Here is a 27,228-nt window from a genome sequence, read left to right as displayed (position 1 = left end):
ATGTAGCAGTGTTCATGCTTGTATTTATTAAAATGCAGAAAACTGAAAAAAAATTCCACAGACTATACCATTACTTTAGTTGTGGAGTTAATGGTACTCAATTTGTGGAGTTAAATTGGTACAAATAACTTAAATTTTCTCAGTAAAAATTTATTTGAAACTTATAGCTTCTGGAGACAAGATTTAAGTAAATACCCAATTATCAGAAACTTAAATGGTTTTGTTTTAATTCAGCTTTACAGCACTTTCAGAATAGGCTTTCTGCTGTTGGATCTTTCTACTGGAATTTCTGCAGGATTGCAGAGAACAGCTTCAAGATATGAATGTTGTACATCACAATATACATCAATTACATAGAATATACTTAAGGCACTAGCTGGCACTGTATGGTGACAAATTTATTAAACTTATGTCACAGTCCTGTTTTGTGATGATTTATTTAGAAGTGCTTATAATAAATTCTGGCAGCAGTGGAATCTTGTTCAAGAATAGAAAATCCTATTTTTATAATTGTTTCAAATTTACATGCGGATATGTTAAAAGACTGAAGCAATAGGTCATAAACTGGTAAAAGAATAGATCTGTAAAATACCAGCAGACCTTTGTCTCTTATGATAAATACCTTTCATTTGTTATGAAAATATCAAAGCATCCATTAGCCAGCATCTGGTCAAGCATCTTTAACAGAGGGATGGACACCCTGAAAAATATTATTAATGCAGAAGGAAGTGGAAAATTAGAATTGAATCTTTGTAATAAAGATATTTAAAAATTCAAAGGCTAAGAAATAAGCATTATTTTTCAAAATAAGTGATTTACTATTTGGTTAACATCTGGAGAAAAATCATCAAAAAGTAGAACAAAAACGTGCAATGAGCATTAAAACAGCCTATAAAATGGAACTGGAATGGTTTTATGTGAGATCACCAGAATGCAATGTTCCATCATTCACTAGCCCAAATGCATCACATTTGAACATATATGCCAATCGAGCAAAAGGCATTTCCTCCATTATCTCCAGTCAGTTTAGGGAGTAGTGGCTGTGGTGGAGGTATAGAAGGCAATGGATTGAAGGTGAAAAGAAAGTAAAGCTGGGGGAAGGAAAAGTATCACCCATATTGGGAACAGGTGTGTAATTTGAGGAACATGGAATGGATCCCAAGATGGACATGCTTGGAAAGTTGTCATTCTGGTAAGCCTGGCAGAGGGTGGAACAGAGGAAAGGTAATGAAGAATTGAGGGGAGGGAGGAGAGGTCTTTAACAATGAATAATTCAAATAGTAATTTACCTGGAGTGGATGATGATGTGTTGGACTCACCAGCAGGCAGTAGTCCAGGTCAGGTCAGGCCTTTTCTAAGCTAAAGCAGGCCTTAACCTTGCAGATAAGATCAGTTTAACTTCAAGGCCTGCTAAGGCCAAATGTACACAGAAGCATTTTGTACAAGTAAAATCAAACAGTGTTGTTCACCAACCAGTGTAAATTTTTCATTTGATTGTGATAATCAGGGGATTTGGAGAGCCAATATATTGAAGACTATAAAGCTTTGATCAGTGCCTGGGTAAAACTGTCAAAGATCTGCCAGTGCAAAGCAATCTAAAAGTGTATTTTCCAATCATTAAGTGAATTATACATATTTACAATTATTTTTTTACCTGTCATTATGTAAATTGTCCTTAAAGATTTGTAATAAAGTTCCACAAAACTTATTCATTGCTTCTAGATCATCATGAATTGTCTTGAGGTACTCAAAAAGTGACTGAGCTGAATACCGCACCTAAAATAGAAAGCAAATGGTGCAAAGTAAGATTCCAGAAATCGCTCGTGCTGTAAAACATTGTTCACTGTAATTTACAGGTATGTTGATGCCAGACACCAAACAATGATGACACTGCGTTTTTTATTAAGCAGACTTGACTAAACAAAATTGAGTAGTAGTGAGATCATTTGAGTTGAATATAATGTTCTCCTAAGGTGGGTTCTCAGGTGGCTGTAGGGTCTGACCTAGTGCAGTGTGGGCAAGAGTAAGTGGTGGCTGTGGTTAGTGTTTGGTTGTTCAGTCTCCAAGCTAAAGAGAATGCAAGTAACACTACTCTCGTAGAATATAATGGAAGATAATACAAAGTGAGCAAAACCATTCTTCTTTGCATTCCACTTCTTCAGTGTTTGGGATTCATAAATCACCACAGATAAAAGTTGCTCTCATACACATCTGTTCCATTTCCTGCACTTAACCTCTCTTCCCATCAAGAGCAAGGATAGTTGTTCTTACCCATATTCACCACCTTTAATTTTCAACATCTTCAATGTGATGCTACCAACAGGCACACCTCTCTGTTCAAGCTCTCCAAAACTCTACTTTTTCAGCATCTTCCTATGCAAATGTAGGAGATGCAACATCTGCCTTTTTAACTCTTCCCTTCCCATTATCCAGTGTTTGAAACTTGCCTTCCAGGTGAATCAATAATTCACTTGCATTCCTTTCAACAACTGGATGGGAAGGACAATGGAAGTGGCCTTTATTCCCCACAACCTTTCATGGGAAGTGCCAACTGCTGAAAGTAGCTGGCAGTGTGAATTACTCATGATAAAGGGATCATCTGTGCTTCCAAGAAGCAACAGTGAGCTGCACATTGAGGGAAATGGAAACATTTCCTATTGATGAAAATGCCAGATTATTACGAAAAGGCCTTATGGATACAAGGACACCATTGACAGTGGCCTGCGTTCATGGGAAGCAAACAAAGCTGATAGTCTTAATGTCCAAGATGCCACTTATTCTTTGCCAGCTTCAGAGTAGGTGGCAATGGGAGTAGCAAAACCTGTGACCTTTGTCATGGAAGAGTGAACAATAAATTGGGAGATACAATCAATTGGCTGCAGTTGCTTGTAAGGTCTTGTGGCATGGTATTTGAAAGCAAATATGAATTTCTGTTCCTCAGAGTGATCAGTCCAGACATGAGAGCTTCACTGTAAGTTTGCTGGAGTCATTTCACAAATTTCAGTGATAAGAGCTTTGGAATGGTTGAACCTGCAAAATCATTTCTCCTAAAGATAAGTAAAAATAACCTATGCACAATTTGTGGGGGTCACTTTTTCACTAATGAGATGTTTGTGCATTCTGCCAGATGTCTCAGACACACCATAATTGGCTAGTCATTATGGAGTGCAGCCAGAAGTGTCACCATTGCAGCACCCTTTGCAAAGAAATGTTTAAAAAAGATTAGTGCTTTGGGGCACTAACTAAACTATCAAAGATGTGTTAATGGGTATCTGGTCAGGGCTCTCTTGAAGAGAAGTTTTGGAATCTGGGTGTCCCTGGTAAAGCAAATATTTTTGCCCATCCCTAATTGCTCTTGAGAAGGCAGTGAGTCAATATCTTGAAATGCTGCAAAACATCTGTTTAAGTGCTTTTGGGAAAAGTTTAGGCCCAGCAACAACAAAGAAATAATGATATACATTATTTCCAAGACAGGATGGTGTGCAACTTGGAGGGCAATGTACAGAGGGCAGTATTCCCCTGCTTTGCTGTTGTTGAACACCTGGTGTTAGAAGCTGCAGGTTTGAGAGGTACTATCAGAATAACCTGGTGAGTAACTGCAGTATATTTTGTAGATCATTGCTACCATCAGGAAGGAGGCACAGGAGCCTAAAGACACACACTCAACTATCTCAATGAATCAGGAACATCTTCTTCCCCTCAGCAAATTTCACAACATATGCCGCTGATAATTTATAATAGTTTATGTTAAATGAAGGGTCACAACCTGAAAGGGCAACTGTCCATTTCCCTCTACAGACACTCCCTGACCTGCTGAGTTCCTCCAGCAGTTTGTTTTTCACAAATTCTAATTGTGCCAACTATTCCACAATGGTTGCACATTGTAATTTGGATCCACCCAATGTCACCAAGGGCAGATATGGGTATTATATAAGGTGACACATTGGGGACACAACTGATGCCAATAAAAAGAGATGCACAAAGTGCAGAGTAAATGGAAATGCCAAGTCCGATTTTACAATGTCTCCAATTTCACCATTAAATAGTGTTGGGGTTAAATTTAAATTTGTGCGATTTGTGTTTATTTTCGAGAGATTCACTGATTCTTCAAAAGTATTTAATTACAGTTTCAACATGTATTTCAGTTGGATTTCCTTAATGATACACCTCTCTTCATGTTCTCAAGAAATTGTCAACCTTGGCAGTATAATCAATATAATCAAAGGTAATATATGTATTTACATACCGTAGATTCAGTAAGCCCTCCTACCGACACTGTGAGACCCAACAAAACGCGATATTGGTAAGCTGGGAGCCCTAAAAGTTTTGTGATTAGAGGGAAGGCTTGAGAGGGTGCACCCCAATCCAGTGTTTCAAGTTCTGATCTGGAATTAAAGAATAAAATATTTGATCCTGGGTACTGCACAAGATCACACTCAACTGCCTGTTTTCAACTCTTCTCTTCCCATCCTCAACTTCTACATTTCCACTTCTAGGATAGTCTATCAACCAGTATTCAACAGAATTGCACTGAATCCCAGTTGATTGTAATTATGCACACATTCTTTCCATGAAGAATTCTATTCCATTCTGACAGTTTTCCCCTCATCAATGCATCTTCTGACACCATATCTAACCACCAGTATTTTGACAGATATGTTCCATTTTCCTCAGCTAAGTCATAGTCGACAAGGCCTTCAAATAAGTCTGCTCCTGCTCTGACCCGTTCCCCTACAATCTTCCCTCCCAAAACCTAAAGAGTTTGCCTTATTGACATTTCACTCTCCAAGTCTGCATATTCAATGTATTAATAATTCCTATGATCACTGCCAAATGTATTTCTCCGTCCCACTTGACCATACTTTGGTGATCCATGATTCACTGATACTATTTCTACTACAAGCAAACATAACCACAGCTACCCAAGGCACCTACTTTGCAAATATCTGAGATCCAACATAAATATTTTTAACTGCTGTACTTCCACTCGGGAGCCATAAACCCCTTACCCAAGGAAAACAGCAATCTATTTCTAATTTCAATCTGGCATTCTGCATTCACTGTTTATAATACAGGCTCATTTAATAGAAAGTGGTGATTACAAACATCTTTACTCTGTATACAGGCATAATTTCCAGCTTCTATCAGCTCAATTCTCATTTCCCACTATGACTTTCTGTTCACCACTGCCTACAATGTTTCAATGAAGCAGAACTAGGCTCTAGAATCAGCAAATCATTTTTCAATGAAACTTCTTGCCTTCACTGATTTTGGATAATATTTCTCAAATGTTATAATGCTCATATTTTCTAATGATTTAGCACACCGAATCTATGCCAACTCTCATAGCATTTCAACATTCTCCCATTTATTTCCCTGTAGCTTATCCTCTCTCACAGACCTGTCAACTCCCCACTGATTATCCTGCCCACTGATTCACCCACTTGCAGTAGGAGTATTAAGACCAGAAGACACAGGAGCACAATTAAGCCACTTTGCCCATCCAGTCTGCTCCACCATTATATCATGGCTGATTTCTTATCCTTCTCTACTCCACTCCCCTGCTTTCTCCCTGTAACCTTTGACACCCTGACCAACCATGTACCTATCAACCTCTATTTTAAATATACTCAATGACTTGGCCTATACAGTCGTGGCAACGAATTCCATCGATTCATCACCGTCTTCTGGCAAAAATAATCATCTCACCTCTGTTCTAAACGGATGGCACTCTATTCTGAGGCTGTGCCCTCTGGTCCTAGACTCACCCACTATAGGAAACATCCTCTCCACATCCACTCTATCTAAGCCTTGCAATATTCGATAGGTTTCAATACTCCCCCCCACCCCCCATTCTTCTAAACTCCAGTGAGTACAGGCCCAGAGTCACCAAACACTCCTCATAGGATAAACCTTTCAGTCCTGTACTTATTCTCGTGAGCCTTCTCAGGATGCACTCGAATGCCAGCATATTTTTTTCTGAGATAAGGGGCCTAAAACTGCTGAACACCTATGCTCTGTCCGCCAGAGAATGCAGGATCTCCCAGTGGCCACACATTTTAATTCCATGTCCCATTCCCATTCTGATATGTCTATCCATGGCCTCCTCTACTGTCAAGATGAAGCCACACTCAGGTTGGAGGAACAACACCTTATATACCGGCTGGGTAGCCTCCAACCTGATGGCATGAACATAGACTTCTCTAACTTCCGTTAATGCCCCTTCTTACCCCATCCCTGATATATTTAGCTTTTTTCCCCCCTCCTCCTTTTTTTTCTCTCTTTCTGCCCATCACTCTGCCTGTTCTCCATCTCCCTCTGGTGCTCCCCTCCCGCCTTTCTTTCTCCCTAGGCCTCCCATCCCAAGATCCTTTCCCTTCTCTAGCTCTGTATCCCTTTTGCCCATCACCTTTCTGGCTCTCAGCTCCAACCCAGCCCCTCTAGTCTTCTCCTATCATTTCGCATTTTCCCCTTCCCCTCCTACTTTCAAATCTCTTACTATCTTTCCTTTCAGTGAGTCCTGACGAAGGGTCTCGGACCGAAACGTTGACAGCGCTTCTCCCTATAGATGCTGCCTGACTTTTAAAGCCTCACATCTTTGCTTTAATGTTCTCGTCCTCTCGAAGTGACTCCTAACCTTGCATTTGCCTTCACTGGCTCAACCTGCAAGCTAATCTTTAGGGAATCCTGCATAAAGACTCCCAAGTCTCTCAGCAAATCTCAATTTTGAATTTTCTCCCTGTTCTGAAAATAGTCTACACCTTTCTTCCTATTGCCAAAGTGCATGACCACACATTTCCCTACACTATATTCCATCTGCCACATATTTTCCCATTGTCCCAATATGTCCAAGTTCTTCTACAGACTCCCTAATTCATCAGCACCACTTGCCCCTCCACTTATCTTTGAATCATCTGCAAACCTGGCCACAAATCTATCTATTCCATCATCCAAATTGTTGACATATAACATGAAAAGAAGCGGTCCCAAAACTGACCCTTGTGGAACACCACTAGGTACCAGTAGCCAACCAGTATAGGCTCCTTTATTCTCACTCTTTGCCTCCTGCTGGTCAGCCAATCTTGTATCCATGCTAGTATCTTTTCTATAATATCACACACAGGCTCTTAACTTGTCAAACAGGCTCCTGTACAGCACCTTGTCAAAGGCCTTCTGAAAATCCGAGTACACAACATTTCCTGACTCTCCTTTGTCTATCCTGCCTGTTGTTACCTCAAAGAGTAACAACAGATTTGTCAAGCAAGATTTCCCTTCAAGGAAATCATACTGACTTTGGCCTATTTTATCATATGGGTGCAAATACCCCAAAACTTCATCCTTAATAATGACTCAACATCTTCCCAACCATGAGGTCATGCTAACTGGTCTATAGTTTCCTTTCTTCTTCCTCCCTCTCTTCTTAAAGAAGTGGAATGACATTTACTATTTTCCAGTCCTCCAGAACCATTCCAGAATCTAGTGATTCCTGAAAGATCATTACTAATGCCTCAATGATCTCTTCAGCCACCTCTTTCAGAACCCGGGGGTATACTCCATCCAGTCCAGTTGATTTATCTATCTCAGACCTTTCAGCTTCCCAAGCACCTTCTCCTTAGTAATAGCAAATACACCCATTACTGTCCTGACACTCTTGATATATTGCTATATATCTGGTATATTGCTAGTGTCTTCCATAGTGAAGATCGACCCAAAATGCTTACTAAGTTCATCCGCCATTCCCTTGTCCCTCATTTATTACCCCTCCAGTATAATTTTCCAGTAGTCCAAGATCCACTTTCACCTTTCTTCTACTCTTTATATAGCTGAAACACCTTTAGGTGTCTCTTTGATGTTATTGGCTGGCTTACCTTCATATTTCAATTTTCTCTCTTTAGTGTTTTGTTAGTTGCCTTATGTTGGCTTTTAAAAGCTTCCCAATTCTCTAACCTCCCACTCATTTTTGCTGGATTATATGCCCTCTATTTTGCTTTGATGTTGCCTTTGACCGTTTGTCAACCATGGTTGCCTCGACCTCCCTCCAGAGTACATCTTGATCCTTAGGATGTATGTATCTTGAGCCTTCTGAATTGCCTCCAGAACTGCTCTGTGATCATCCCTGCTAGTGTCCCCTTCCAATCAACTTCTGCCAGCTCCTCACTCACACCACTGTAATTCCCTTTACTCCACTGTAATACTAATACATCTGACTTTATCTTCTCCCTCTCAAACTGCAGGATGAAATCTATTAGATTATAATCACTGTCGCCTAAGGGTTCCTTTACCTCAAGCTCCCTAATCAAATCTTCTTCATTGCATAACACCCAATCAAGAATTGCCTTTCCTCTACTGGGTTCAATCACAAGGTGCTCTATAAAGCCATATTGTATGCATTCTACAAATTCCATCTCTTTGGTTCCAGCACCATCCTGATTTTCCCAATCTACCTGCACATTGAAACCCTCATGACTAATGTAATGTTCACTGCTGAGGTGACGGTTTCTCTGTAGCAGCCATGTTTGGGTTATTGCTGGAGATAACAGGACTGTTAGCCAATCGGGGATTGGTGTTTTGTCTTGTGTATCTGGAAAGATGTTGTTTTCACGGCCTTTTGTTGAGGAAAGATGAAGAGGGAAGACGTGAGTGGAGAAGGCTGGTAGAACAACGGCTGGAGTGGACTTGGATCTGAGGGTTTGAAGGTCAGTGACATTCGGAGATCAATGGCGAAAGGATGACTACTGAGTGAGCTCAAACTGGAACCTTGACTTTGACTTGGGCCCTTTTTTGGTTTTGTTTATTTTCATTGCTAACCCTATCTTCAGATTAAGATTCATAAAGTCTATCATTTAATTGCATATGGTATACTGTCTGATATTTTGCGTTGTGGGTTTGTAATTGGGGTACATTACACAGCATCCACACAAACATGATTACCCAGTTTGGTGGGGCCAAAGGCTGATTCCCCTAGATGAACACGAGTTGGGCGAGCCTGAGGGTTACACATGCTTTTTCTAGTTTCCGTTGAAGTTTATATCCCATGTTCTGGCTACTGTTCGGGGACCTGTATATAACTCTCAGAAGAGATCCCAATTATCCACAAACCCAAAACCTTGCCCCTTGCATTATTTCTTCAGCTACACATTTATCTGCCATATCATCCTATTCTTGCCCTCACTGGCATTTTGCACATGAAGCAATTCAGAGATGACAACCTTTGAGGAGAAGCATACTCTGATTAGGGACAGTTAACATGGCTTTGTGAAAGGCAGGTTGTGCCTCACAAGCCTGATTGAATTTTTGGAGGAATTCATCGACAAAACAAATCGATGAAGGTAAAGAAATGGATGTGATGCTTTTGGTTTTTCATAAGGTGTTTGACAAGGTTCCCCATGTAGGCTCATTCAGAAAGTCAGGAGGCATGAGATCCAGGGAAACCTGGCTGCATGAATTTATAATTGGCTTACCCACAGAAGGCAAAGTATGGTGATAGATGGAGTGTATTCTGCCTGGAGGTTGGTGACTAGTTGTGTTCTACAGGGAACTGATCTGGGATCCTGCTCTTTGTGAGTTTTATTAATGACTCTAATAAGGAAGTGGAAGTATGGGTTAGTCATTTTACAGATGACATGAAGGTTGTAGGCTACAACGGCATACTGATAGGATGTGGAGCTGGGCTAAGTAGTGGCAGATGGAGTCTGGAAAAATGTGAAGAGATTCATTTTGAAAGGTTGAAGGCAGAATACAAGGTTAATGGCAGGATTCTTAGCGGTTTGAAGGAACAGAGGGATCTTGGGGTTTACTTCCATAGGTCCCTCAAAGTTGCCATGCAAATTAATAGGGTGGTTAAAAAGGCATACAGTATGCTGGCCTTCATTAGTCGGGAAATTAAGTTCAGGAGCCATGAGTTAATGTTGCAGCTCTATAAAACTCTAGCTAGGCTTCACTTGGAGTATTGTGTTCAGTTTTGATCACCTCATTAGAGGAAGGGTGTGGAAGCTTTAGAGATGGTGGATTTATCCAGGATTCTGCCTGGATTAGAGAGCATGTCTCATGAGGAAAGGTTGTGCAATCTAGGGCTTTTTCTTTGGAGAGAAGGAGGATGAGAGATGACTTGAGAGAGGTGTATAAGATGATAGGGGACACTGAAATATTGGGCAGCCAGCATTGTTTTCCCAGGGCATAAATAACTAATATGAGAGGACATAATTTTGAAGTGATTGGAGGGAAGTATGGAGGGGGGAACATGTCAGAGATAGGGCTTTTTTTTTTTTTACAGAGAGTGGTGGGTGAATGGAACACCCTGCAGGAGTGGGGGTAGAGGCTGATATATTTGGGATATTTTAAAGACTCTTAGATAGATGAAAGAAAAATGGAGCGCTATGCAGGGCAAAGCATTAGATTGATCTTGGCATAGGTTAAAAGGTCAGCACAACAGTGCACCAAAGAGCCTATATGTGTAATACTGTTCTGTGTCCTATGTTCTAAGTCAGCAGAATCCTGAGGGTTTTGATAGAAAGTTATAACTCTGTTTCTTTCTCAGTTGATTCTGTCAAAGCTGGAATATTTCATCCATTTTTTCTCTCTCTCTTTCAATGTTGCATTATCACTAATTACATTCCTTGGATTATCATCCCTATTGTAACTTAACCTCTTCTATCTTTCACCTTTGATCTTTCTTCTATTCCTTATTTGTCTCCAAACATTAAAACCTGCTTTATCATTACAACTTCCTAGCTCTCTATGAACGTACATCAATTGAAACTTGAACTTAAGTTAACTTAAATAAGTATTTCCAGTATTCTTCCCTTTTATTAAGATTTCATGCATCTGCAGTATTTTGCTTTTCTTTACCTCTAATTTTAGATACATTATGGCTATATGCAATTATTATACCTGAATGAACTGCTACAATAAGTTGACAAGTAGTCCGTGCACCTGTTCTTAAAAACTTACCGTGGAAAAATACTCTCCAACTCCTCCCTGTGTGGAATGTGTGGCACTGCAGGGTTATCAAAGTGTAAGATTTGAAGAAAAACAGAGCCTGCACGTGCTCGGAATCTATCAATCTTCTCCGCTGACAATTGAGCCAAGTAGCACATCATTTGTCTACAACTACACAGAAGTGGAAATAAATGAACATCATCACTACATAATTCCCCATTCTTAAAAGAATAACAGTAATTACTTACAGTATTTTACTGTGTTTCTGTGTGTAAATGTATGCCATAATGTCTATATTCCAATAGAAATTCAAAGTACTTAATTGATTCTAATGGACTCAGGGTCATAAAAGACACTCGCTAATGTATAAAACCCTGAGGAGCCCAAATTAAGAGGATGAACCTACTTCTCTTAGTGCAATAGTCAAAAACCCAGCAGGCATAGATTTCAATTGGTAGCTATTCAAAGAGAGAGTATGACAACAAAAATGAGGGTAAAATCAATCTGGAATTTATTGCTTCAAAAGGAAAAAGAGATGGAAACCCATCATATTTAAACAGTACTTTGATGCACTTGAAAATCGATGAACTAGAAGGCTATGAGCTTAGTGCTGGAGGGCATGATTAGGTTGAGTAGCTCTTCCTCACTCAACAAGAGACAATTACTTAATGGCCTTCCCTGGGTCACAATTTTTGAATATATATTTTAAAAAATGGAAAGGAGCAGACTTTAAATTTATAACAGATCTTTCACTTTTTATGTAACAAAGGCTTCACAACCAATAGAAATTTTCAGTTGTAGTCATTATTGTTAGGTAGAAAAGTGCAGAGCTTGTAGAATTTTCAACTGTGACCCTACTATCTGTCAAAAGTGGGTGCAGATAAGTTATTAATTGAATTAACATTAGCTCTTGCACACATGCATTCTACACTAAGTAAAAAATATCATGACTTCTAACAGTCCTTTGCATCTTATAAAAATTACCGTTTATTGCATAGCTGGTGATCTAGAAGTAGATGAACTACACACCATTTTGACAGAGCTGCCAAACACATGTAAAAAAAAGATACTATAAATGTTCTAAGTAAAAACAAACTTTACCTATTTTCAATTATATTTAATATTTGGATCTAGTGGACAATTTTTACTCACTTATCAGGAGAAATGAGCTGAGGATGAGTCTGTACCAATAGTATTGTTAGTTCCATCAAACTTGTCATGGCAGCTTCACGTACCCTATAAAAAAATCATGAGGAAAGTACTGAACTCTGACTAAATATACCTACTTCAGAATTAACTGAGAACAATTGAATGGCAAGATTAATCTCATTCTGTGCATGCAACATGCAAACTTAAAAAGCAACCTCAGAAAGTTTTGTGAAACAGACAACTAAATAAATCTGACAAAGACCCAAACAAACTTGAAATACCATTGTTAAGTTATACACTTATTACTTGTGATAAGGGAATAATATAGAAACTGATTGAAAGCACTTGTCAAACTGCAATCTTTCTTCAAAAACTATATTAAATTTTTATAAAATGAAGTCATGCTTCTCACCAGTGGTACAGATAACACAGATAATACAAGCTTTCTTAATCAAAGCTTTTTAGCAGCCAACTCCAAATGATTATTTCTTTACCCAGACATAACGTGAGAGAAAATAGTCAAGGGATGAAAATATCAAATACAGATGAGTTTTTCAAACTAGTTAAACAGAGTTCATTGATAACCATTTGCAATGTGTTTATAGCTGGCTTATCATTTAAAAATTACAACACAGAAACAGCTCATTCCACATTTTCAATGCTCCCTTGGATAAAGTTTCTTCTCAATCAGTTAATGGATTTATTACTGACAATCTTATATTTATGTTGATTTGGACACCCCATTAACTTGAAACAACTCATCTTTATCATCTTTAACTTTTTCATTATTTTCAAAATCTCCATCCTGATTAATTAAGTCAAGTCCTAATATTTCAAAAGCAACTATCATTTACCTGATTAATCACCTCAGTAACAAAGGCATTTTTTTCTCTCATTTGCTCACCAAACCTCCTCTGTCAGAGATGGTGTTGCACAAATTCACTCCAAATTGTCTAAGCAGTCAAAGTGTTTATGTCTGAATGCTTGGAACCTGCAGGTTATTTCATCATAACTATCTGATCCTATCTTTAATCATCACTTAGACACGTATATCAGCAATAATTGCTCAACAGCAGTAATATACTTGTTACAAGATTAAGTAATACATTCCCCCCCCCCCCCCCCCGATTTATGAAGGCATCAGAGCCATTGATAGTAAATGTCCTGCCACTGTGGAATATATGTGAAGTTTTATAGGTCTAAAACACCTCCCTGACTTTGTTCACATGAACAACTCATAATTGGAGCTGGACCTGACTGCCCAAGCAATAAGTTACCTGCTGTTGCCACTAATGCTGTTCCAACTATAGACTCAACTTCTGCAGATCCACTGTCAACTACTGGAATGGGCTGACTTGTAACTATCAGCTTCAGAGAGAGCCACTAATCAACCGTAATGCAGAAATGAGCTCAGCTTTGCACACTCTAACTCAGAAGCTATAGTCAAACTTATAGTCTTTTAACATCTTTGGACTATTTTTACCGTGCCCATGCTCTGGTTTTTATCAAATTATGGTATTGTTTGCACTGTTGTAACTATATGTTGTAACTACGTGGTTTTGTGCAGGTCTTGTAGCTTTAGTTTTTGGTCTTGTTTTGTCTGGTGGCTTTGGAGCTCCTTTCCAGGGAATGCGCTAAGATGGTAGCACGATATTAATACGCAGCAGCCTCTTCGGACTCTGGATTGGGGATTGCCAAACGTTATGTGGATTTTCTGGTGTAGTCTATTTTGTCATGTGCTTTGTTGATATCATTCTGTTGTCTCATTTTTTAACTGCATTGCATTTGTGGTTTTTAAATGACGATAAACTGAATCTGAAGTCTGCAATCTTTACCAATAATGGAGAATGTTACAGCATGAGGCCATTTGGGTGGAGCTTCAAAATAACTTAAGTACAATTACGTTGATGAGATTATCCTATAGCAGGGGTTCCCAAACTGCGGCTCACAGACCCATTGCTCAGTTGTTTTGCCCATGGCATAAAAATGGTTGGGGAACCCCTGTACTACAGACACCCTAATAGCCACCAAGAGATGAAGGAACAGGTATACAGAAAGATACAGAAACACCACAATTGTCAGAGTGATAATCAGATATAATAGAAAGGTACTAAATTGGGAGAGAGCAAAGTACGACACAGTAAGACAGGACTTAAACGGGCATTATTGGGAGCAGCTGCTGTCGGACAATTCCATGTCTGACATGTGGGAGTTGTTCTGAGACCAGCTAGTTAGAATTCAAGATCAGCAGGTTCTGGTAAAGAGTAAGAACAAAGATGATAAGGTAAGGGAACCTTAGATGACCAGAAATGTTCTAATTTTAGTCAGGAAGAAAAAGCAAGCACATGTAAAGTATAGCAAGTTAAGATCATTAGGACCATTTGGAATATGAAGATAACAGGAAAGTGCACAAGCAGGTGATTAGGAAGGCCAAAAGGGGCCATGAAAAGTCCTTGATGAGCAGGATCTAATGAATCCCAAGGCATTTTACACTTGTATTAAGAAAAAGAGTATAACTAAACAGAGGGTAGGTCCAATTCAAGGATAAAGGAGTGAATATATGCTTGGAGTTACAGCAAGAAAACCATAGTACAAATCAACAGATTTTTCGTTTTCCTCTTGAAATTCTGATGGTGTAGATTTCCTCTGCTGATAGTGTAGATTTTCCTATGCTGCACATTAGCTCTGCAGAAAGAGGTGACATTTAAACATTAATTATCTTTGTTTTAAAAGGACTTGCTCTGCAGTTTGAAATTTTACATTTTTTCCCATTTCCAGTTTTTCTGCCTCTCTTTCTATTTACAGATTCCCTTACTGTGGCATTCCAAAATTTTAAAAAGTAATTAAATTGTGTCATTTGTGTGCTTTAAGGTTAGTTGTAACCAAGCAGCTCTCAAAAGATCTATTGTTTTGTGTCATATTTAGCTTTATTTTACGTTTTACTGTTTTCTTGGTTTAGGTTGTATTTTCAATTTACTTCTACTTTTAATACTCAGTTTGATTAAATGCTCAAGGAGAATTTAAAACTTGTGCTTCCAGATTTGTATATCTAATAAATCCACGCACTGATGGCTATATTTTCAGATTTATCTATGTTTTTCTCAATTGAACCTGTACAATGTGAAATTCCACATCTAGCATAATAGAGAGAAGATATTAATGTCATCTATGGAACATTGCATGCAGAAATTGTCTGCCATGCTTGGCTCAGCACTGATCCACATATCTATGCAAATGCAGAGAATATGAAAATCTCTGAGATGTTTAGTAGTTATACTAACACTAAACAAATCTTATTTTAATTCTATATTTGTCTGCAATAGTGCATTCATTTAAGTAATTCAAAAGAATGAGACTTAGACTGCTCTTTTTGGGAATCTAATCCATTGTCTTGGTTAAAGCACTTTAAATTAGTACGGCTTTCATAGAGTCACTTGTCTGAAAGACAATGGTTAATTATTTTCTCCTCACTTGGTGTCAGTTCGGCTGAGGACCTACTTAGCTGAACAATGTCGAGACTTGATGAGTTAGCCTTCAGCATTTCTGGCTCATCCAGTGACACATATTTCATATCATCTCAACTTATTCCATCCTGAAAAGTAAATAATAAGCCTAATTTTCCTCTCCTGTATCACACTCATCTAAGTGAAGACAGCAGTAACAAAGAGCCATTGCACTCTAGTATCGGATTAACCAGTTTACCTCAAACATCATCGCCAAGCCAAGCATTTAAGAGCAATAACCATGTGCTGAATGATGTGAAACAATACAGAACAAATAGAGACAGTAGAGAAGGAACTATAAATAATGGCACTAAAAGTCAAAATGTATAATCCCCTAAACAATTAGTTTTGGATTTTTTTACTCAACATCTCAACATAACTTCTGAGGCCTCTGCAGTTGCATTCACTCCAGACAATGAACACATTGAGTAACAAAGCATGGCTAAATGTGGAAATTCCAAGGGAAAATCAAATTAGGGTTTATTAGTAATGAAGTATGAATTTCGTGTGAAGTTGGTTTGGTTTGCTTTTTATATTAACTAAAAACACAAATGTTCTAAATATGTTCTCAACCTGAGCATTTCTCCATATAATATACTGTAGCCAAATTTATTTTGAAGGATGTAATTCAATAGCTAGGCAGATACTACATTCAATTTATGACAGATACTTCAGTTTGGGGAAGGCTTATGATGTATCAAATCAGTAGTCAAGTAATATTTTATTAATATTAATATTAATACTTTTCACTTCGGTAAAACATTTGTATATTCTCTATTCTGGGATGAGCTAAAACATTTTGATGACTGCTTATCCGAAAATTGCTCCACTTGGTTGATATATTCTAGCTTCTTGCTACTTTAACCAATTAGATATTAACGATAGTTCTAGAAAAGACTATACTACTTCATGCCAGTGGATGGTGCTATTATACAATAAAGAATAGGCAGCAGCTGACTCAAATTCAGTCATGTAATATCATTCAATCCCATGACCTACAACTTTCACCCTATTCAATTCAATTATTTTCAAGGTAATAAATAATATTGTTACAATTTATCACTTAAAATAAGGAAACAGCATTTATTGGATAATTTTTCATTCCAGCTTTTTCCTTAAGCTCCATATATCACATATTGTAAAACAGTACTTTCATAGTAGGCCTAGACTTCATTGCCACTTTTCAGAAAAGTCTTCCCAAAGACAAAAAGAAAAGGAACCAATTTTAACACAATGATAATATTGTATACAGAAACTCCTCCCTTCAAGAATCCTGCTGAATGGCCAAATTCTGCTCCTATATCTTAGAATAAAAGCTCAAGCTGTAGAAGGTAACATATTGGTAGGAAAAGCAATATTAGGGGATTAACAGGAATCAGAAAGTAGGCACAAATGCATATTTTACCTATTGACAAAATATAATGAATGATGTGCCACAGGGATCAGTACTAGGGCCTCAGTCTTTTGGAGATTTATATCAACTTTGATGAAGGCACTTTCTTGATGACTTCAAGATAGGCAGTAAAATAAGCTGCCATAGGGACAGGTTAAATGAGAGAGAGGGCAAAGTTCCAGCAAATGGAATGCAATGTGCATAAATGGAAAATTGTTAATGACAGGAAAAATGGAAAAATCATTTTGTCTAAATGATGAGTTTGCGAAGTTCTGAGCTGCCAACAAATACAGGTATTTTATTGCATGATTGCAAAAAGCTTTCATGCTTGATGTAATTAATCAAGGGAATGTTATTTATTGCAAAGGAGGCTGAATAGAAAATTAGGGAGCTGATGCTTCAGCTATGAGATAGGGAAATTCTAGGCAGCTTCTAGAGTAGGTTACATAGTCAACACAACATTGTGGGCCAAAGGGACTGTAATATGCTGTAGTTTTTCTATGTTTCTATGTAAATTAGACTATATTTGGAGTAGTGTATGCAGTTTTGTATTTATTTACAAAATAATGTCAATGTGTTGGAAGAATTTCAGAGATGTATATAACTACTTTCTGAAATTGACCAGCTGACCTCATGAAAAGTTGGACAGGCTAGGCTTGTATCTGCTGGAGGTAGCAGACAGAGAGGTGATTTGATTCAAATATAAAATTCTGAAAAGTCTTGACTGGTGGATGTGAAGATGATTCCTCGTGTGGGAGGATCTAGAACTAGCAGTAATTACTTAAAAATTTGATGTCCCCCATTTAAAACAGAGATGAGACAATTATTTTTCTCTCTCAAAGAGTGAGTCTTTAGAACTCTTTGAGTTCCAGAGTTAGAGTTGTACAGTAGAAAAATGGACCATTCAGCACAGTACCTTTATACTAATCCCAATGCCGACATTAGCACCATGTTTCTATACTTTTTCGATTAAAGTGTCTCTTAAATATAGTTGTATCCAATTCCATCATGCCCTCTAGCAAGCAACATTTTCTAGACATCAACTACCCTCTATATAAAAAAATTAAGCCTAAAATCCCCTTTAATCTATTTCCCAAATAATATACTATTGATTTTAATACTCCTATCATGGGGAAACATAATTCTACCTCACATAATTAACTTCAAGTTTGATTGTCATTCATCAATACACATGTCTATGGCTAAATGAAACATCGTTCCTCCAGGGCCAAGGGGCAAAACACACTACATACTTACATACAGAATCTTATATATTCTACTGGATCACACACAGCCTCTTTCACTCCAGGGTAAACATGCTCAAACTATCTACTCTCTCCCCCTAACTAAAGTCTTTCAATTTAGGCAACATCCCACTGAATCCTCTCTACACCCTTTCCAGCACAACTGCATTTCTAAAATGGAGTGACAATATCTGTACACAATACTCCAAGTGTGAGCTATCCAGAGTTTGTGTAATTACAACACTCAAATCTTATATTTTATGCCCCATTTTATGAACACAGCACACTGTTAGTTTTCACCCCATTATAAATCTGAAATGCCCTTTTCAGATAAACTTGGACCCCTAGGTCTCACTGTTGATCAATATTCCGATGCATTCTTTAAACTGTCTGCCATAATGTGTATATCAGTCTCTTTGAGATCAAGAGCTCCCAGCAGTGACATAGGATGTGCAGTTACCACCTTGAATGGACTTAGTTTAGTTTTCTTGTTTGGGATTGCTCTAATGCTACGCAAGACCATAGGATGCACCGTAAGTCATGGTACACCTTCCTCATGACACTTAGTCAGTTGTTGTTGGATGAATCCTTTAATTCGTTCAACTTGTTCTGATGACTGGGTGATATAGACAATGAAAAGACCAAGATTGACCAGTCAACATAATTCCTGACAAACACTTTCAGTGAAATGGGCTCTTTGGTCAGAGTCAATGTGACATTGCAATCCCCATCTAGGAATATATTCCTTGATCACAGTTTTTGCAGTATGTGTGACAGTGGCTTTCTTTTTGGGAATAGTTTCCACCCAACTTGAAAACTGGTCCACTATTACCAGCACATTTGAATATCCTTGACACTTAGGTGAAGTAATGTAGTCTACTTCTAAGTGTAAAAGTAGACTAGGTGGGGCAAAGTTCTGGTAGCTTTTCTGCTGCTCCAGAAATTATTTTCTGTAATGTCATGCAGTTTTCAAACTTCGGATTCCACCACCATTGGGAGAATCTGTCGATCATCTATTGCACTCCAATGTGTCCTACAGAATATACTTACTCTGTCAAATAGTGAAACAACATAATTGGAGCTCCTAGTGCCATATCCCCATACTTCATCACTACTTAATTCCCCACCATTCTCCATTCACAACCACTTTTCCCAGTTAGAACATTGAGCTTGCTTCGCTTGAATATTTTGTATGCTCATCTGTGGCAGAATTGAACTTTGTTTCCATATTCCAGTAGTCAGTTTCACCGCATATGTTCTTGGTACTTCTCTCATTTATTTTACTTCTTCCTGTGCTGCACATTTACAATCTCATCCACGAATGCATTTCCACAGCTTTCTACTGTAGTCATTTTGGAGTGGTTTTCACATTTTAATACAGCAGCTTCTGTGGCAAATGAATGACATCCATAGTTCTTGTACTAGTTGGCCATTCTTGATTGGGGTTCCTACAGCTGTGAGAAATCCTTTTAGTCTCCATAAATTTCCAAAATCCAAACAACTCCAAAAGCATAGAGAATCAGTCTAGATATTAGCTGATCTTACTTCTGCCAACTTACAAGCTTCAATCACATTTAGTTCTGCCTTTTGTGGAGAGGTGCCAGGAGCCGTGTTTCCTGATGCCAGCACTTCAGGTTCAGAGAGTGCGGCCCATCCAGACACTTAGATTCCTCTCTCAACCATCTAAGTACAGGATCGGATCTTTAGCAGAGCAATAACCAACAGGACGCTGTCGGTCTCCATGTTTTTGAGTTAAAACTGCCTGCCATCATGTGTTTCTCATTGACATACAGGGTAAATGATTTACCTGTATCAGGGATTCTTAATGCAAGTGTAATATGCAATGTCACCTTTAAAGTTTGAAATGATTTCAGTTGTCCTTCAGTAAGTCACAGGGTCGCCTGAGCACCTCCTGCCTTTCAGTAGATTGTTGAGTGGTTGAGCAATAGTTGATGGATCTGCCACGAGCTTCTGAATATATTGATTATCAATGGTCTTACCTTCAGTTCTATGTGTCTTCACTCCCTTGGTCTTTATTGGAGCAAGCCTGACATAGCTGTCAATCTTATTGTTTCATTAGTCATTCTCATTTGAATCACTTGGCACCGCTGTAGAGTCCATGTCATGTCCATCCTGTAATTCTTCGGAGTTCAGATGGTGCTGTTTACTCTGGGGTGTTTCCCATGGCAGAGCTTCAGAAGTAGCGCCACTGGGGTGGCACTAGCAGGACTGCCCACTTGAAGCCTTTGTTCAGCTTTTTCATATCGTTTCAGCTTGCTGTTTGCCTCTGAGCTCCATACAATGCACAACAATTGAATTACTGTTGTTCTTTTGCTCGTTCAGTTAATGCTCTTTAGACTTTTTACAGTCTATATCATACTGTATTTGCAGTTTATTGCAAGACTAGCATTTCTTTCAATTAGTAAAAGTCTCTACTCACCCTGTTAACTTTTTATCAATGAAACCAACCATGCTGTTTTATTTCTAAATCAGTAGCAGCCATTTCAGCTTTTTCCCTTCCCTCAGCAATTCTCTGGATTTTAATAAATTTAACATTGTTGGTATACTTTGTCTGGAGTTTTTCATTAATTTTCTCAAACTGTAATGTTTTGCTTAGGTGAGCTCTTAGGTTTCACAACTTTGCCTTTTGTTTTGATTCGATCTTAATTCATATGATTTGAATTGCAAAAGAAAATAACTATTAAACAGTCCATCTTAATTAAACTGTCAGATCCAATTACATCCAGGTTGTTAATATATTTTCTCAGCATGGTGGAAGTAGAAAACTTGAAAATGTCAATGATAGATAAACAATGGCTAAGCAAACGAATGAAGGATGATGATGGGTAGAAAGAAATGCAAAGTTGAAGCTACATTCAGAGAAACTATGATCCTATTAAATGGTATTGCAGACCAGAGTCTGCTTTTTTTATACTACATAGATAAGGAAAATTCCATTTGAATTCATAAATAAGAAACAACTAATGAAATACCCTTTATTCAAAGGTCTATTTTTGGTAGTAATTAAGAGCTGATTGTGGACTTCAGGAAGTGAAAGACGAAGGAACACACACCAATCCTCAGAGAGGGATCAGGCGTGGACAGAGTGAGCAGCTTCAAGTTCCTGGGTGTCAAGATCTCTGAGGATCTAACTTGGTCCCAATATATTGATGTAGTCATAAAGAAGGCAAGACAGTGGCTATACTTTATTAGGAGTTTGAAGAGATTTGGCATGTAAACAAATACACTCAAAAACTTCTATAGTTGTGCCATGGAGAGCATTCTGACAGGCTGTATCACTGTCTGGCATGGAGGGGCTACTGCACAGGACTGAAAGAAGCTGCAGAAGGTTATAAGTCTAGTCAGTTCCATCTTGGGCACTAGCCTACGAAGTACCTAGGGCATCTTTGGGGAGCAGTGTCTCAGAAAGGCAAGGTTCATTATTAAAGACCTCTAGCACCCAGGGTATGTCCTTTTCTCACAGTTACCATCAGGTAGGAGATACAGAAGCCTGAAGCCACACACTCAGCAATTCAGGAACAGCTACTTGCCCTCTGCCATCCGATTCTTAAATGGACATTGAAGCTTTGGACACTACCTCACTTTTTAAAATATAAAGTATTTCTGTTATTGCACATTAAAAATATATTCAATATACGTAATTGATTTACTTGTTTATTTTTATGTTTTATTTTATTTATTATTGTTTTTCTCTCCCTGCTAGAATATGTATTGCATTGAACTGTTGCTGCTAAGTTAACAAATTTCATGCCACATGCTGGTGATAATAAACCTGATTCTGATTCTGATGTACTGTGCAGGAGATGGGAAATATGGAAAGAGCTTACTACTTAGATGAACTTGGCAAAAATCATGACAAGTTCGAATACACATTTGATGCTGCAGAGTTGGAAGACACTATTTAGTTTGTTTCTGTTAACATCTGACTTCTGCAAGTGGGTATCTTAAAATCACAGTATGTATGAGTGGCTGACTAAATGATCATTTATATTATAGTGCCAGCACTTAAAATGGGTGTTGTCATGAAATGCAATTCTGTAGTGTAAAGGTGTATAAAATAACTATCTTCAAGCAACATCTATATCAAATAACACCACTAATATAAATGAGAAATTCAACAGCAGCTATTATAGGCACCATGAACCTGTAAAACCTTAAAGTTGTTCTTTTCCTGGCCATGAAATCATAAAATACTATCTTCTCTTGTCATGTATACTTAACCTAAATTCATATATCTCTTGTTTATTTTGCCTTGTTATTCAGCTATGAGCAATAACAACTGTTGCTCAGCAGCAAGGCTCTATTCCACAGCAGTTAATTTACCACACCATTAATTTTCAGAATAAGAGTGCTTTGAGATTCATTCCTGCATGTTAGCTCTCTACATACTTGAATGTTGTGTCTGCACATTGTATTCTGCCTCTGAAATTCATTTAATTGAATGCAGTCATGAATTGAGAATCGAAGATGGTGCAACTTGATAGTCAGAATCTTTTTCCCATGGTAGGGGTTTCAAACATAAGAGGGCATTGGTTTATGGTTGATTGATATTTGGAATTCACTGCCAGAGGAAATGTGGAATTAGATACAATCATTACATTTGAGATATTCAGATCAGCATTTGAATAAGCAAGGTATGAAAAATACATACCTAATGCAAGAAAATGGTGTAAGGCTAAACAAGCACAGGCATTGACATGCACATTAGTGACCTGAAGAGTCCGTTTCTGTGCTGTACAATTCTATGACTAAGACCTAATGAATATGGGCAGCAAAGAATTCCCACTCTGCCTACCACCACATACCTATGCATGAGAGGTAAAAGGAAAGTTAAATACAACCTGGATAGTCTAACTCCAGTTCCTTTTGATAGAGTTGGCTTAGTTGTCTGCTTCATTACACACAAAGCAGGAGAACCAACTTCAGAAGGCTCCAGCATCATTCAGAATAAAATCTGTTGATGTAGAAGAATGTAAGAAACACAAAGCTTCCTTGTTCTGTCCCAAAGGGCTGATGATAATGATGATCAAGAATTCATTTCCAGAGATGGGTAGAAAAAAGAAACCTGGGCCAGTTTCATAGCTCTGATTTTTCTATACTCCCATTCCATTCTTGTAGATCCCGGTTACGCAAATAATCTCATCAGATCAACAGGATGAACAACTGTAGACCTTCTAGATTTGTCCTAATGGTTGGGCCTTGATAGATTCACAAATGTGCTCACAATAAATAAAATAATGCTTCTATAACATCAAACCAAAGTTATATCAGCATGCAGTAATATAATAGAGTACAGAACCTATTGCACTCTAGAGAAATGTATGGAATTTGACGTGAAGGTAAATGTAAGAAACAAATCATGCTACCTGCCTTATTTCCACCATAGTAGTGCCTGAAAGTTACTTTAACAAATCAATTCAAAAGCCTGTTTAATTGCATTCCCTTAGATTTCAATTGCTTCTCAGAAACAAACTTCTACTTCAGTAGCATTCACTTGCATTATTATGGGCTCAGTACTGCACTCACCTATGGTATTGTTATTTCATGAAATGAGAGATTCCTGTTACATGGCAGACCACTTGGCATTGTTTCCATAAACCAGAAAATGATAATGGAAGATTTAATAACCACTGAAAACAATGAATGGTTTTGAAAGAATAAGTAGAGAAAAACTGTGCCTAATAGCAGAAGGGCAGTAGCCAGAGGTCATATATTCAAAAGCAACTAGCAGAAGGAGAGTTAAGAAGTTTTGTATAAATTAATTATTAGAATTTGGAGTGCATACTTGTAAAGGTGGAAGTAAGTCAATGAATAATTTCCATTGTTTTCATTGCACTCCCTGAAGGATATTCTAAATGTTCATCATAGTTCAAAACAGATTAAATTCACTGAGATATGCCCATCATTTTAGTAAAGCTATTGAAGCATAGCAAGAATGCAAGCAAAATTTATTACAAAGCCTGATAGTAAAGGCTTTATATATTTATGATATATATACAATAACTTAAACTATGTACTACCTGTATAAATTTCATACTCCCGGTTATTTGTATTACAGATGTTTTTGTGTGCTTTTTAGAAGTTACTTTTTAGAGACAGCTGAATTACGTATATTTTTTCCTTCATCAACTTCGAAACATTTCTGCTTGTCATCCAAGTGAGAAAGACATTCAGTTTTCCAAACAATTTTTAACTGGCGGCTTCCCTTGGCTTTCTGTCTCAGTATCCAACATATCAGCAGTAATTACAGTTGACTAGGTTTTGTTAGATACCAGCATCAAAGCTCTTCATATAACCTGGTGTAGCCCAGCCTTAATATTACTTTTTCTTAGCAATGTAGAAGATCTGAACAAAAAACATTAGCTTAAACTGTCAATTAAATGTTTAAAATTTTGAAAACAATATATAGAATAAAATATTTGTAATATTTTCCAAGGGTCTGCATGTTTTATATAGAGCTGGTTATTAAAAACTTTGAATGAAAGCTATGATGCAAAATACATACACACTATTTTTCCAGAGCTCAAAATCCCTTACAAGAAAACTTAAGTAAAAGTTCTAACAAGATTCAAAACATACACCAAAAAGTTACATATGAGAAACATATTTTACAAGTATCTCTGATATTAGATTGCTTTTGTCTGAAAGATCAGATTTTTTCCCCTTTTCTTAGGGTACTAATTAAGCCCATTATGACACCTTTGATATATTCTATCATTTTGACAGGTTTTAACAAGTGGTTTATCTTCACCAACGATGGCTGGAGTGAAATCTGCACCTCAATCTTACACATGGATCCTTCACTTCTTCCTTGAATAATAGCCCAATCAGTCCATTTACATGACCATTCTCCTTTGCCTGATTGAACCCATACTTACAATGAATAACTCCAATCTTTCTTTCAAATCAAAGATGAGGCTATTTTGAACTTATGTGGGCTCTAACTATTACTATCTTTGAAATGCACACAGAACAATCCTTGCAGCTTGCAGCAAAACATCTGCAGCTTGCTACCACCCAAATTGGAGCCCCTACAATTTGCCTACCGACACAGCCGATTGACAGATGACGCAATAGGCACTGCTCTACATACTGTCCTTGCCCATCTGGAGAAGAAGGATGTTTATCTGAGAATGCTGTTCTTGGACTACAGTTCAGCATTTAACACCATAGTTCCATACAGGCGTGACAAGAACCTCAGAGACCTCGGCCTTGACCCTGCCTTGTGCAGCTGGATCCTGGACTTCCTGTCAGATTGCCATCAGCAGGTTGTAAGAGTGGGCTCCCTCATCTCCAACACTCTGACTGTCAATACAGGAGTCCTTCAGGGATGTGTACTGAGTCCCCTCCTTTACTTCCTGTATACCCATGACTGCATCACCACCCATAGCTCCAATCTGCTAATTAAATTTGCCAATGACACTACATTGCTTGGCTTTATCTCAAACAGTAGTGAGGTGGCTTACAGGGAAGAAGTCATCTCTCTGACACAGTGCTGTCAAGAAAACAATCTCTCCCTTAATATTGCACAAACAAGGGAGCTGGTTGTGGATTACAGGAGGAATGAAGATGGGCTAACCCCTATTGATATCAATGGATCTGGGGTTGAGAGGCTAAACAGCTTTAAGTTCCTTGGTATCCACATCACCGAGGACCTCACGTGGTCTGTACACACCAGCTGTATGGTGAAAAAGGCACAACAGCACCTCTTTCACCTCAGATGGTTGAGGAAGTTTGGTACGGGCCCCCAAATACTAAGAACTTTCTACAGGGGCACAACTGAAAGCAGACTCACCAGCTGCATCACTGCCTGGTACGGGAATTGTACTTCCCTCAATCGCAGGGCTCTGCAGAGAGTGGTCTGAACAGCCAAGAGCATCTGTAGTTGTGAACTTCCCATGATTCAGAACATTTACAAGGACAGGTGTGTAAAAAGGGCCTGTAGGATCACTGGGGACTCAAGCCATCCCAACCACAATCTATTCCAGTTGCTACCATCCAGGAAGCAGTAACAAAGCATAAAAGCCAGGATCAAAAGGCTCCAGGACAGCTTCTTCCACCAGGCCATCAGACTGATTAACTCATGCTGACTTGAGTGTACTCTATATTACATTGACAGCCCTATTTATTATAAATTACTATGATTGCACATTGAACATTTAGATGGAGACGTAATGTAAAGATTTTTACTCCTCATGTATGTGAAGGATGTAAGAAATAAAGTCAATTCAAATTCAAGTATTGTTTCAGTCCTATTTTGATCCCTTTCTTTGACCCTTCTTTCATTACATTTTGACTGCTTAAATGCCACTTCTTGTAATTGTACAGAGCTTGAAAATTTCATTAACAATGCTGCCAGTTTCCAATCTGCTTCATTTTCACATGGTCTAGCCCTACTGTAACTCTTTGCAACCCTTCCTTGACATTGCTATCTCCATCTCAGATCGCAAGTAATATTAACTGTAAGCCTACCAACTATGTTTTCTCAACTACCCCTTCTCCCACTCTGCTTTCTGTTCTCCCAGTGTCCCCATATCACTCATGTATCTGCTCTAAGAGACAGCAATGCCTTTAAAATGTCTTCGTTTATCCTCAATCATAGCTTCCCTTCTATCATAGTCGAACAGGATCTCAACTGCATCTCCTCAATTTCACTCACTACTACTCCTAACTAGGTTTCTATTGTACCCACCAATCTCCCCAATACTTGCCAATTTCAGTGTGCTTCCCTCTACTTCTTTCTGACCTGTTCCCTTGGAAACTCCAGTACACTTTTATATCTCCACTTACCACAGCCCTTTTCATGATATAGTAATTTCCCATGCAGAAAACAAAACACATACCCTTTTATCCCTTCCTTACGCACTATCCAAGAAATAAAAGTCCAGCCAATGAAGCAGCAATTCATTTGCACTTCCTTCAATTTAGTGGTCACTTCCATATTAAAGAAAGGAAAATAAATTGGATCCCTCTTTGCAGA

At 38.2% G+C, this 27,228-nt stretch overlaps 1 protein-coding gene and 1 long non-coding RNA gene across 4 annotated transcripts in view; one reads left to right on the top strand and one right to left on the bottom strand.

Moving 5' to 3' along the window:
- The window catches only part of tbcd (tubulin folding cofactor D), a 250,865-nt gene that overhangs the window by 23,968 nt on the left and 199,669 nt on the right, over nt 1-27,228 (bottom strand). The window contains exons 30-34 of the mRNA XM_073025892.1: nt 12,091-12,174; nt 10,951-11,109; nt 4,247-4,385; nt 1,655-1,776; nt 623-700 (exon numbers count right to left, since the gene is read on the bottom strand). Coding sequence (XP_072881993.1) covers nt 623-700; nt 1,655-1,776; nt 4,247-4,385; nt 10,951-11,109; nt 12,091-12,174 — 582 coding nt within the window. The remainder of the gene's footprint in view (nt 1-622; nt 701-1,654; nt 1,777-4,246; nt 4,386-10,950; nt 11,110-12,090; nt 12,175-27,228) is intronic.
- Nucleotides 1,742-27,228, top strand: LOC140714584 (uncharacterized). Of its 3 annotated transcripts, none has more exons than XR_012095936.1 (4): nt 1,742-1,856; nt 4,146-4,225; nt 8,420-8,696; nt 24,975-27,228. It is a non-coding gene; the product is annotated as an uncharacterized lncRNA (long non-coding RNA). The 3 variants fall into 3 exon arrangements; XR_012095937.1 differs by lacking the exon at nt 1,742-1,856 and adding an exon at nt 3,476-3,588 and having other exon boundaries at nt 8,622-8,696; XR_012095935.1 differs by lacking the exon at nt 1,742-1,856 and adding an exon at nt 3,476-3,588.

The sequence above is a fragment of the Hemitrygon akajei genome, chromosome 22 (genome assembly GCF_048418815.1).
Source record: "Hemitrygon akajei chromosome 22, sHemAka1.3, whole genome shotgun sequence".
Lineage (NCBI taxonomy): Eukaryota > Metazoa > Chordata > Chondrichthyes > Myliobatiformes > Dasyatidae > Hemitrygon > Hemitrygon akajei.
The sequence above is the reverse complement of the archived record's forward strand: the minus strand, read 5'-3'. Positions and strand labels throughout refer to the sequence as shown.